Consider the following 14,331-nt stretch of genomic DNA (forward strand, 5'->3'; position numbering starts at 1 on the left):
CAAAGAGTGGTTCGTAGCATGGTCTGATCTCTTCAGTGACCTAATAAAGCCTGACTATCCCTAACTCATCCTGAATTTCTAATCATTAATTTTCATCTAAATCCTTTACTGAACTTCCCTGTAACACATTTTCCCAGATAAATAAGTTTTTCTTTTAAAAATTAAAAAGAACATTTTTACTATTTCCTCCATCACACATGGGAAAACTCAGGCCCAAAGTTAGGAAAGAAGCCAGAATAAATGCTCTGTTTCTCAGCTGGAACTTTTAACCAGACTGTAGGTTCCTGCTAACAAAGACCTTTGATGATCACTGGAAGTGATGAGAATACAGGAAGGAAAGGATAAAAGAAATGATAGGACTTTGAAATTATTAAAATAAAAATAGATGAAGAGAAAATGTGAGAACAGTGCAACGACTATGTCTTGGTCCTCAAATTTCTGCAGTCGACTCTGGAGTATCAGGAGAGCAGTGTGAATAGAAGAAAATCTCTTTAGGCAAATATCTATCAAAATCTATTTCCAGAAAACTTCACTGGTGGGATTGGAAACTTTTACAAAGCTAAAAGCAGCTGTCTTGAAATTTTCACTGCTACATTTAGGTATGAAATTTACAACCTTAGGTGAAGTTTTACCTTTCTTGGTGCAATTTCCATCGTGGTCTCGAACATAACCTTCTAGGCAGCTCTCACACCAAAACCCAGTGGTGTTATGGAGGCAGCCGATGCACTCGCCATTCTCGGGCTTACAAATCTTGGGAGTTTTCATTGGGTCCACGTGGCCATGACATTGACATTCCATACAGATGCTGTCAGAATTGTAATAGCCATTTTCACATTCATTGCAGTTCTGGCCTGTGTAACCATCTTTACACTGGACACACTGAGGTTCCAGTTCACCCAATTCTAAAAGAGAGAGAGAACACCGAAATAATTTAGTACGATTTCAAGCTGCAACTGAAAATGCAGAACTACTACTAGTCCCCCGCAAACAGGTTTACAAAGCCTTCCTACTATCTCCTCTCAAACTTAAGAAACATACAGAATTCAAACCAACGACTTACACCTTGTTTATTAATTGCCCAGTTTGTTGTAAGAGTGACAGGGCCACCCAGAAAACCTACTTAGGTAGAGAACAAAAGAAGTATGCTTGTATAAGGAAACTGAGTAATTGTGACGAATACGCACTCATCATTTTTTTATTCCTTCCTTTTTAGTCATGTCAGATGGAATAAAACACAGCTTTTAACAAAAACTTCCTCCCCCCTCCCTCATGTCTCATCTCACATCCGTATTTGGATTTGGTTGCAAATTCCTAGAAAGGAAAACCTTTGCTGTTCTTATAGCTTCTTTTCACCCACAGCATCTAGAACATACACCTCCTGATAGTTCACTCACTGATTCTTCCCTCTAAAAATGAAGATTCGGGGAAAGGCCTTACTTATGACACAGCTGCCTGTAGATGTCACTGCTGAACAAGGGCAGTGAAGACATTCTCTTGTGGCATTAGGACTCTGATAAAACCCTTCTTTGCATTCTTCACAGTGATCCCCTTGGCTGTTATCCTGGCAATTTAGACAAGCACCTAAAAGAAGCAAATTATTTTACAAAGTTCAAGATTTACTCTGAAAGCACGGTAATTTTAAATAAATCATACCTGCAGCCAAAAAACCTTAAGAGTTAACCAAAAAAAAATTATCCAACAGAGACGGCAGAGTTCAGTTTCTACCTCATCTTATTTCTACACTAAACAGGCCGATCAGCTCTGTGTCCCCCACTATATTGTAAACTCTTTAGGGAACAGTAGGTACATGACTGGAGTCACAATAAGCCCTTGTTGACTGATTGACTATATACTGAAAGCAGACCATCTATTTGCAAAGAAAAAATAAAAACAACCTAAAGATCTATTAGAAGAAGGATGGATACACTGTGTTATTTTCATAGTTGGGATACTGTAGTTAAATAAGTGAACTAGACCTACATGTGTGAACACACATAAATCTTAAAAATTACATTGGTTGAAACAAATTGCAGAATGATACATGCAGAAGGAAAGTACTTATTTATTTTGAGAAAATTGATTGAAGTAAAAATTTTATAAAACCACACTAAACAATACTAAGCAAATGGATACATAACACACTAAGCAGATGGACACATACATATGTAGGAGAAACTAAATATGGACCGAGAGGGTCTAGGTAAGTTTTATGCTCTGCTTGTCTCTGTGGAGAGAGGGAGAAAAACAAGAGTGGGAAAGAAAACAGAGAGGAAGGACTCCAACTTTATTTGAAGTTTTCTATTTTAAATATATAACTGTATACACATACGTATAAATATTAAGTGAAATACCAAAATGTTAATACTTACTAATTGGATAGATGGGTATTTGTTATTTTTTTCCATACGGTTTTATATTTAAAAATTCAAAATAAAAATGAAAATAATCAATAAAATGAAAAAGAAGGATGTAAGCAAAAGTTGCATGTTTTTAATAATGCTGCTTTGGTACCCTATTAGTAAGGATATTCTACAGGCACTGAAGTAGCATAATGTCTGAAAAGAGGAAATTAAAACATGTAATGTAATTTATATTCCCTCGTTAGGGGACCACAGAGAGTCAAAAGGACACTCAGAAATACTACTACAGAAATAAGTGAGCAAACTCTACACAGAAATCCAGGAAGACAATGAAATTTTTACATGAAAAGTTAAATACAGTCCAATGCTAAAACTACTCATAAAAAGTTTTATTTGATTTCTTTTCCTTACTAGTGAAATATTTACCAAAAAAAAAAAAAAAAAAATGGGGAGAGAGGAGAGTGTGGAATAAAATGGTCTGACAACTGGAACAAGGTTTGAAAAACCAAAAGAATGAAAATTATTAACATACAGTCAAATCTCAGTTCTTAAGTGTTACAGCAAAATTCCTTGAAACTTCATGAACTTATTCAGAAAGACATCTTCAAAAGTTTATTATATGAACACTCAACTTTGAATTAAATCAAATTTGCATGTAAATAAAACTTTTAATCATACAATTTTTAAGGCCTGACAGTGTTAACAGTATTTTTCATATATGTAACAATACATAGTAATAAATACTTCTGGTACTAATTTCTTCCCAGATCTTCTTCTATTCTTACCCCTCTTTATGTATCTTTGTAACAGTAGAAAGAGCTGAAAGACACATACTAAGAAACTGTAGATTTTGGCTCTAAAAATAAAATAATATTAAATGTCAAATTGTTCTGCAGGTTGGAAAAGTCAAAACTTGCATTTTGTATGAAATCTGTCTACCTGCTGTCCCGCTATTAAAAACATCCGATGGAAATAATTTTCAAGAAAAAAATTCTGATGGAGTCTTAAACTTTACTATAAAAATACCTCAAAAAGTGAATAGTTCTGAAACAGAATATGGATGTTTGGGGAAAGATGAATTATAATAGCATGCCATTTGCAATGTGAAAACAAAAGGTCATGTTGCTATTCTTAATACAAATTGGTAAATATATATATGCTTTTAATATCTTGCTCCTACAATGCTAAAGGACCTACATACTTACTATTCTGGGGGCTCTTTACTCTTCTAGAAAAGACCCACAAGCCTTTGTCTTTGTGTTTATCACAATATAATTTCACTCTCTTAAACCATTTATATTAGAATAGTTTAGATTTTTTTCCAGAAGAATTTCTTACTTCTATTTGTTTTATGCCATAACCCGCAACAAGAAGTCAATAAGGAAAAAGTAACTCTGCATGGTAAATACGTTAACTCAAAAGTAAAGGAGAAAGCAAGTATAACAATAAAACTTATTGGTTCTTAAAAACTCATCACTCTACATTGCTTTAAAAATAGCATGCACCTCGGCTCTCGTGTATGACCTACAGAGCATGCGCCACAAGACCCTGCCCCACCTCACTGCCATCACTAATAAACACCATGCACAGTCAAAAAATAAAAAAATAAATAAAAATTTTTAAAAAATAGTATGCATGTGAAACACAGCTATAGAGAAAGAAAATTAATAAATTAAAGACAGACCAGAGATAAATACACCAGAATGCTAACAACAGTTGTGAGGGGCAACAGTCCTTTAAGTGTTTTTTCCCCTCTAATTTTTAAATTGTCTTGGGTATGCACTGAACACTTTTATTTTTACTATATTAATTTTTTTCTGATTACAAAACTAACACATTGTAAAATGTATCACATGCATATTGCAAAATATTTCAAGAACTCAAGCCATTTTAAAACATTTCATGTAGAAAATTGAAGATTGATTTTTACAATAAAAGTAAAGTAAAATCCACATACAGTAGGAACAAATAATATGAATTTGGTTTTCTAATCGCTTACAATTAGCCAACAAGCATAAGAAAAATGATTTGACACTTAACATCGGATCTGAGTTCTACCTTCAACTGAAACTCTTACCAGCTATATGACCTTCATCAAATAGCTTATCTGAATTTCACTTTTTAAATCTGTCAAATGGGACAGTAATTTCTTGGCTAATGATTTAATGTAATGTAAATATTTCAGAGGATGAAAGACTATTGCACAGAATATAATGTTTTCTCTTTATGCTTCAAATTCCTCATCTATAAATTAAGAAAGCTGGACTAGATGAGATCTAAGTTCCCTTTAAAATAAAAAATTTAAACATCTTTCTTTAATGACAAATGATGTATAAAAATTAGCTGAAGTTTAACTTTATTCATTATGCTCTGCCTGGAATCTCCCAAACATACTGCCTTAAAATTCACATTTTCTTTTCTGAAAGATGGCCAAAGGAGCAAATCCAAAAAAAAAAAAGTGTTTCCTGAAGATGATCTCATGCTTCTTGGCTAAGCATCAAAAAAATCTGGTGGGGGTAACCAAGAAAATAACTGGTCAAAGAAAAGAATGTAGGGTTCCTTTCTTACCAAATTCAGTGACAAAGCTTTAAAAACATAAATCACCACCTGTAAAAAGCCTTTTCCTTATTTATTTTGCTATTTCTAGTTCACGTATAAACCTGTCAGAAATACAGCAAGGCACTTTGTTGTAAAAAGAAATGCCTAATCTTCTCTACAGAACAGAAGGCAAACGTTAACCTGTTAAGCAGAAAGAAGGCCAGGCTGAGCGAACAAGGGAGAGGGCGGCAGGAGAGAAGATCAGAGAGAATGGCAGGGACTGAACAAATGTAGTCATGGAGGGAAGTCTGAAATTTATTCCAGGAGGGATGGGAAGTCTTTAGAGGGTTGGAGCACTGGAATGGCATGATCCAGTTTTGCATTTTTAAAAGATCAGTCTGGTTGTGATGTGGAGACTGGACTGTGGTTGGTGGGGAGGGGTCAGAGGATGAGAGGACAAGAGAGAAGGCAGAATGTTCAGATGAGAGGGTGTCAAAGTAGCTCAGCGAGATGACAGCTGCTTAGACACGGATGATAGCAATGAAGGTCACGGTGAATGTCAGGCTGACAGAACTTGCTGATGGACTGGATGTCTGCAGTAAGGAAAGGAAAAGAATCAAACAAGACTCCTGTGCTGCCAGCCACCAAAATGAACAGGCTTAGCTTATATGGCAAAATAAAGAGTTGTTTGGGATGTGTTAGGGTTATGATGCCAATTAAAGCTTTCGTGTGAAGATGTCGAGTGCACTGTTAGGTCTTTGAGTATAGAGATCAAGAGAGAAATGTAAATCTGGTCATCAGCACATTTGTAGATGGCATTTAAATTAAATCCAGGGGACTGAATGAGATCACTTAGGGAGAGTATAAATGCGGAAAACAAACGGTCAAGACAGACAAACCTCTGAGGCACTACAGTGTGTCGGTTGAAAAGAGGAAGGTCTAGCAGAGCTGACTAAGGAGGAAAGAAAAAAACGCACACACAAAAAAGTGTGATATCTTAAAGTGAAGAAAGTCACAGAGGAGTGAAGAGAGGTCAACTCAGTCAAGCTGCTGAGGTCAAGGTCCTCACCATGGGACACTATGAATACACGAAGGCGCCTCAGTTTCTTAAGAAGAAGTACGCTATGTGAACATAAACTTTTAGCTTAAAAATAACAGTCACCCCACTTGCATTTTAAGGGAAATTTGTGTTCAATAAAGAAAATCTAGAAAAATACAGGAGAATAGAAAGAAGAAAAAGAAATCACCCGAGGAAATCTGTTATTAAGATTTTGAATACTTTTCCTTGAATCTCTCCTTATATATAGAAGTTTGGGGTTTTGCTTTTGAAATAGTCTAAACATATGGCACACGTCATTTCATCCCCTGCTTCTTTCACTCTACCATGTTCTTATATATAACTCTTTAAAACATTTTAATGACATAATAATAGTTGCCATTTATTGACTGCTTGTAGCGATCCAGGCACTGTATATATGCATTGCACTGAATCTTCACACAACCCATTAGGGAGTTACTGTTACCATCCCAAATTTCTAAGTGAAAAAACAAAGCTAAGTAACCTGCAAAAGATAAAGTCAAGATTTCACTTTCTGTGCTCTTAACCATGTATTGCCTAAATTACATGATTTGCTCAATTCCTATTGTTAGAAATAGAGTTGTCTAATTTTTTTAGAATTATAACTACTACTTTGGTGAGCATCTTTGAACATAAAGCTTTTTATGAATTTAGAATTATTTCCTAAGAATTGATTCCAATTACTAGATCAGAGAAATATTTTTAAGACTTCGATACATATTGCTTTTCAAAATATTCTTCTCAGTATACTTTTTCATAAAAAAAGGATACTTAAAAAATCTACTTCAATCTAAAACACAACAAAGTATAGGAAAAGGCTAGGGTGGGGAGGGAGGTTGAGGGGTGAGGTAGGGGGATAAGAACTGTGAAAACGTAGTAAGTGGCCACCAGAGGGCAACCGTATCACAACACTGTTGAAAAAAATCTTTTCAAAATTTGAAACAAAAGGAGGGACTGGTTTTATATTAAGCTGGGAGTTTTAAATCAAGTATTTCTACTCCTTTACACTGGATTCCACTTTTACTATATTTCCAAACAGAGAAACCATTTATTTCTTTTATTACTAGCTGCTTTAAAAATCATAACCATGAAAAGGATTTCTTTTGCCTTAAATTATCTCCAGAACAAAAACAGGTTGGGATTTACCTGACTCTAAAGAGAGCTACCTCATTGCTCCAAGGAAAATTAGAAATGAGAACCAGAAATGTAGATTGCTTCCTGATACCATAAGCGACAGGAGCAATTTAAATTGACTCAGCATGATGAAGCATATCTGTCATTATCCAGGATTGAAACTCATCTTTCCTCTGTAAGCTTTCCCATTCAGTTCTTCATTTATTCACCAAAAATTTAGCGAACACTTACTATGTGCTAATTTCTGTGCTAGAGATTGTGTAAAATGGTGAACAAAACCGGTATGAAACTGACAATGTAGTGAATAAACCATGGATGACTCATAATCACAAGTAAATATACAATTACAAACTGTGATAAGTGCCACGAAAAAGATGCAAGTGTATATCAGAGCATGTAACTGGGAACTGGCATTTAGTCTGGAGCATAAACTGCTTTCTAATGAGGTAACCTTTAACTGAAGGCCTGAAGGAAGGATATGATTCAGTAAGGCAAAGGGGCCAAGGGTGGGAGTAAACGTGTGTTAGAAAGACCATTCTAGGCAGAGGAAAGATCACGTACAAAAACCTTAGGACAAGGGAACATAACTTGTTTCAGGAATAGAAACCAGTATGACTGCATCACAGACAGTAAAGAAAAAGAATAGCACAAAACAGAACTGGCAACTAGGCAGGGGCCAGAGCACATTATTGAAAAAAAAAGCCACAATTTCTTCTATATCAATTTGCTTCACCATAGACCAGAGGATTAGAATGAAGAATAGGATTTCAACACAGATTTTTTTTCAGGGTACTCTCATTTTCAAATAGTCTGCTACCTTGCTCTCATAAAAACACATAATTATCAGACTAGTGTGTTCTGATTTTTTGTTGGGGAAAAAAAGATTTCCAAGGAAGTATCTCTAATCTCTACATTTAGGAAAACTGAAGGCCCAGGAAAGTTACTGTCTTTGGTGTTTTATAGTGTGACTGAGTTTGCCTAGATATGGTTTTCTTTGTCTTTATACTGCCTAGGGTTTACTGAGCTGCTGGAATCTGTGGGGTGGTATCTTTCATCAATTTAGAAAACTCTTGGCCATCATCTCTCCAGATACTTGCTTCTGCTCTAGTATCTCTCTCCTTTCTTTCTGAAACTTTAGTTACATTTATGTGAGACCTTCTGGCTGTATTCCACATGGCTTTCCTGCTCTGTTCTTTCCATTGCATTTTTTTCCCTTCAGTTTGGATATTTTTAACTGAGCTGTAGTTGAATCTCCCAACCTTGTTTTCACTGTATACAACTGTATCTGACATTGTCTTCACAGTATACACTGTATACTGCTGTTTAGTCCATGCAATAAGGTATTAATTTCAGATGTTATGTTTTTCAGTTCTAGATTGCCCTTTTGATTTTTTTTATAGATTCCAATTCTCTTGAAATTTTGCTTCTTTTCACCTATTTGTCTGGTTTTTCCTCTATTTTCTTACAGTATTAATTTCAGTTATTTTAAAGTCACTTTATGCTAACTAACTCTCACACCTGGGTCATCTGTGGGTCTGCCTGCATTGTTTTTCTCTTTATTATTGGTCACATTTTCCTACTCCAGCACGTCTATAGTGTTTTTGATTGTATGCCAGACACAGTGTATAAAAGAACCCCAGATGACTCCCCTTTCCTCTGTTAGGCAGATATGATGAGCGGATCCCCTCAGTTCAGTCAGAACCTGATGGGCTGCGGACGGACTGTAATTTCAGTACGAGTCGGTTCACCTGTGGTTCATCGCTGTTTCTTGGTCATGGCCCCTACGGCTTTCGACTGAAAGCCTAGCAAGCCTGTGTCTCTACAGCCCGGAAAGGTCGCAACAGGTTCAGTGCTTCCCTTTGGGAACGGGAGCCCAAGTCCCACTCCACGCACCTGCAGAGCCTGGCAATGTCTTGAGAGAGAGACGGTTGTATGTTGTAGCAGCCCCTTGCTTTCTAAAGAGATTTCGTCTCCTAAGCACCACAAGACTGAGAAATTTCTTTCTACTTTTTGGGCTAGCCTTCTATCTCCCGCACAGTTAGCTAATGTCCTATGGGACAACTGCCTTGTGTTTAGGGCTTCTCCAGTTTCCAATCCATCATCAAAGCCCCAAATGACTGCTAAAAGTTCTTCCTGTATCTCCTTCCTCAAGAAGAATTCCTTTACTTGGGCCAACCTGCTCCTTAGTCTGTGCCCAGAATCAGCAAATGTCCCTTGAAAGGCAAGTGGCTGGTGACCATCAGCTTACTTAGGAAGAGCTCTTCCCTTCTGGAATTTTAGTTCATACGGTCCTCCTTGCTTCCATGGATCTCCAACCAATATGACTTTTGAAATTTATGTGTCTTTTTAAAGTTGTAATAGCAGGGGTTTGGCTTGCTGTGACATATGATATCCTACTTAGAAGAGAAAGATCCTTACAAACTATCTGGGAAGAATCAACCCATAGATGAAGGACTTTAAAATCAAAGACCAATGGATTAATTACATAGAAGGTAAGGAAAGCATGTACCTGTGAGGGCATCACAACTGGCAGACCGATTACTGCATCGGCAGGGCAAGCAGCCATTCTTATTAAAGTCGTAATATCCATCTTGGCATCGATCACATGAAGAGCCGGTGACACCCACTTTGCACTGACATTTTCCAGAACTGCAAAATAAAAGCAAAGACAATGAGCAAAAGTAAATCAGTTTGAAAGTTTTATTGCCTAACATCCCATCCCAGATAATCCTGATGTTTCAACTAGATTCAGTTACTAGATGTACTCAGTGATTTTCATTTTGAATTCTAAGTTGAACAGATTCGTGACTGTATAAATTCAATTAACACAGTGCTAACACTAATCATTTTTGACAATTTAACCCTCTGCACTTGGGGAGTTTAAAAGAAGTCATAAAGGAACCATGAAGAGTGTAAGTCCCTGGTCCTTCAAAATCTTTGTTTACCAATAAGCACCGAGGCGTAGCACTGGTACCACTGCTACACGCTCTTCCTGCATTCCACAGTTCCCTCAGCATCCAGTCTGGAGACAAGAAGAAACACCACCCAGCCTTCACTCAATCTAGCTTTTAGCTGAAGAATATGAAGTCCATAATCTTAATGAATGTGTCAACTAATATCCATTTAAATGCTGGAAACTAGATATGATTTTCTACTTTAGGTCAATGCTATCTTAAAATATTTCTGTAATTAACTGGAATACACAGTTAAGTAAAATGACTATAATGGGAACCTCTACTGCTTTCTGAATTAAGTCTATATAAAAGCCTAGATTGTCAACCCAAAAAGAAGACTAAAAATTTAAAGTAAGAAAAATGCTTTATTTAGTATCCCATCTCTTTCTGGCTATAACCTGTTTTCTCTTCTTAGGTGTCCATTACATCAGCGACATCAGCGAAACTGAAAGCTTTGTTGTAGTTTTTAACTCTACTCTCTCTATCCCAGGCTCTTCTAAATCACCCATTCAAACCTAATCTATCACTAATTTCAGCCAAATTTTCTCTTCAAATTATCTCTTGTTATTTCTTCTATAGTCATCCCTCTTAAAAATATCTTTCCTTTTCATCACCTCTCAAAAATTCTCCTGCTTTCAGGCTCATCTTTTCCCATGAAACTTTTCCCTGACTGGTCAACAGAGATCTTTTGGCTCCCTGACATCACATTCTCTATATTTTTATTCTTAATTATGGACTGTTCTATATTCTTTCATATATGTAACTCTTGTTTCTCTAGTTAGATTGTTAAAGACTTAAGGCAAAAGCTGTATCATGTAGTTTTTTTTTAAGTTATCTTCAAGTTATTGTAACTATTTTCATTTCAAACATCTTATTTAGTAAGTTTGCTGAGTCCAGGGACCATATCTTAGCCATCTTGGTACCCTCAGAATCTAGTATAGTACCTGCTTTGTTGTAGGCACTTAATATGTGCTTGATAAATAAATGCTCAATACACAAACTGAGTTTTAGAGTTAAACACTGGAATGGGAAAAGGAAGATGAAATGCTATGTTAATTACTAGGGTTCTCAGAACAGCTAAAGCGCTTTCCCTTTTTTTCCAACAGTGTGACCCTTCTTTGTATGTTCATTCTGGACATCACATTTTTAGACTTCATCTCAGTAGAATTTTGGCACCAGTCATATTGGATGGGAGACAATACAAGGCAGAACTACACTTCAATATAATTATTTTAGAGATTCAGCTCCTAATAATGAGCCCCTGTGGGGCTGTTAATTTTAGTTCAGGAGCCCAAGCTAAAATTGTTAATACTTACACAGCTTTTACACACGTCAGTTAAAGTAATCCCTACTACTTCTCAAATCCATATTTCTGTAATAAAAATAGAAGCTCTAAATTTGAGAGTTATTGGAACTTTGGGTTGAACTTCTGCAGAATGGAAGTAAAGCCACTTTCAACCCTGTGTACTCTACTTGTAGTACACAAACCTAAGAATTATTATTTTTTGATTATTTGAGATGAGTCTGTTTACCAGCATCCCTTGGACTAAATAATGAGGCTTTTGCCTTCCATCCTAAAAACCTATTTTGAGCAGCTAGAGTTGGAGTTTACTTCTCTCTGTTCTTTGCAATATCCCAGAGTATGCCGAAAGGAGTAGGAGAACAGCTCTTCATGGTATATTTTTAGGGCTTTACTCAAAACCAGTCCAGAAAGGAAAGCCATGCTTACATAAATAATAAACACAACATATCTTAAAGCCTTATATACTGAAAAGTCACCTTTCAAACTCTGTACTTCTATCTTAAAGCTGCTTAATATTTTGGGTTATGCAATTTCTGACTAACCAATAATTTTGCAGAAAACGTAAAACAGAAGCATCTGAAAGGAGGAGTGAAGATGAGGATGATGATGAAAAAGCAATAAGCCATCATTTATTGAGGGTCTATTTCAATAAATATATATTCTCTCCAATCCTCAAATTAACTCTACAAGTTGGAGGTCATAACCCTCATTTTACCACTGAGGGAATTCAGAGGGTTAAAGTTACTGTCCACACCCAGTAAAGGCAGGTTGATTTATACAAAACCAGACTTTCCCATTATGCTACCTACGCCTTCCTCAGTTTAACTCTAAATTTGTACATGAAATTCGCTTTCCAAATAGTTTCATACCCGCTTAGGTATCAAGCTTCATTCTGTAGATTCCAAGCACCACAATTCACCATTTATTTAGGTTCTGACCCTAGTGAGCTGTTTCTGCATTGCCCAGATTAAAACCCAGTCTCTTTTCTCACTGCCAGTAAGTTTCAGGTCTTCCTTAACAAAAGCTGAGAGTTCTTTCTGCTTGAAGAGACTGCAGCCTAGCAAAGTCCAAAGTTCTCAGAGACACACACTCAGATATTTTGATGTTTAAAGCTTAGTTAAAGTTTGTATCAATCATAGTATAGAATATGATTATTGTTTTCAAAAATGCAATAGAAATTTACAATACCAAGCATGTCTCTTAAGTAACTTTGCAAAAAAGAAAACAACTGAAAAAAAAAAAAAAACCCATATGCATACACATACATAGTCTCACTCAAGAGCACTCCAAGGCACTTAGAGTAAATCTGTATTTATCCAATATGAAGTTCAGGAATATCTTGTGACTCAACAGGAAGGAATCAATCAACTTAAGTCTCACTATACTGTCAGAAAATTACAAAGGATATAATGTACCTTGCAGAGACTGGCTAACAATACTTCATTAGCCAACTTCCAAGGCTTTAAAAATGTTAATCAAAATATGCTTGCTCCCCATTTCTCTACAGACATAGATTATTCAGTATATAGAATAGACCATAACTTTTAATGACAAAACATGTTTGCCCAATCCACCGTCTATAAGAAAAAGGTACTACTTTGGAATACCTAATCACCTAATAATACCTCACAACCACAGTATAGCCAGTGTTCCCAAAGTAGCTGCTATTCCTGTAACTGAACTTTCCCTTCATAATTCTGCTCTGGGCACTCAGAAGACTGATTTAAGCAGGCATCTTTCTCCCTGGAGAGTATGCTCCTTAGTCCCTGACTTAAAAAAAAAAAAAAAAAGAGTGGCTTCATGAATCCTGATAAGGCAGCTGACTAGTGTAGACATCATGCTTCACTTTTCCTGGGTAGATTTAAAAATAACAAGAAATAAGATGATTTTTTTCCCCTTCTTTTTAAAAAACTGTAGAAAGGAGTAGGGAAGTTGGATTGTGAAGCTGCAACTAGTGGTGCTTTTCCATCATGTTACTCGTGGCCTGTGGCCAATTTCTGCATGTATAAGAATTAAATCACTCAGCAAAAATAAAGCTTTGCCTGTGTGACTTCTTTTACAGAATAAAGCCTTTACAACACCCGCTTTCATGGTCTCCCTCTGTTAAAGACTGCTGAATGCTTTTTGAAGCAAAGGTCAATGATATAAATGCAATGGAAAAAAAAATAGAAGAGGGAAAAAAAGGCCTGCTAACAGACCACTTACGCTTAGCCATAGGTTCAAAATGAAAGAACCAAAGACTCACATCTTCATATCTGGAGAATAAGGGCACAGAATCGGATTTTGAAGAGAAGTCAGAAATCTACGCTACTGAGATCAACTAACAAATAATTTAAGGTGGAATTCACTCACTTGGCATCACTTTTTTATAGACATGACTTAGCTGTTAGTAAAGAACTAATGATTTTATAAAGGAAGCACAAACAGGGTGGAACTAAGCTACACTATGTATAACTAAGCACATCCTATACATTCCTAAATTATCCCAAATAAAATTATTCAGATTTTCTTTTGGTATCAGTGTTTAGTTATAGAATTTATCACACACTCACAGGTGTGAATAACTATTCCAAGATTTAAACACTTAAAAAATTTGCTCTTTTCAAATGTAAACAAATAATGTATTTTCTGACATGAAGTTAGTAATTTTTCAAGAGGAAATTCAGTGGTGTATTATCTCAAGATATGGTACATGGTTATGTCATACAAGTACTAACCAAAATATCTTTTTAAAGGTTCTGTTTTGTTTAAGATGAGTGGGTGAAGAGTCTTCAGAATTTCCATTATTTTATAATCACATTGACTAGGGTAGGAAGGGTGGAACACAGGAAGGGAGGTATCAGGGTCTATGGAAAATTCACAGCCTGAGGAGACAGAGAGAGCTTGGTTCAAATTCAGATCTGCTGGAAACTAGCTGGGTCTAAGCACTTATTCTGTCTTAGACTCAGTATTCTCATTTGTAAA

The 14,331-nt window shown here is 36.0% G+C and overlaps 1 protein-coding gene across 1 annotated transcript in view; it reads right to left on the reverse strand.

The window, feature by feature from the left end:
* The window catches only part of MEGF9 (multiple EGF like domains 9), a 74,985-nt gene that overhangs the window by 6,009 nt on the left and 54,645 nt on the right, over window positions 1-14,331 (reverse strand). Inside the window, exons 3-5 of the mRNA XM_032478315.1 lie at window positions 9,620-9,759; window positions 1,438-1,581; window positions 633-902 (exon numbers count right to left, since the gene is read on the reverse strand). Of these exons, the coding sequence (XP_032334206.1) occupies window positions 633-902; window positions 1,438-1,581; window positions 9,620-9,759 (554 nt within the window). The remainder of the gene's footprint in view (window positions 1-632; window positions 903-1,437; window positions 1,582-9,619; window positions 9,760-14,331) is intronic.

Source organism: Camelus ferus, chromosome 4 (genome assembly GCF_009834535.1).
Source record: "Camelus ferus isolate YT-003-E chromosome 4, BCGSAC_Cfer_1.0, whole genome shotgun sequence".
NCBI classification, from domain to species: Eukaryota; Metazoa; Chordata; class Mammalia; order Artiodactyla; family Camelidae; genus Camelus; species Camelus ferus.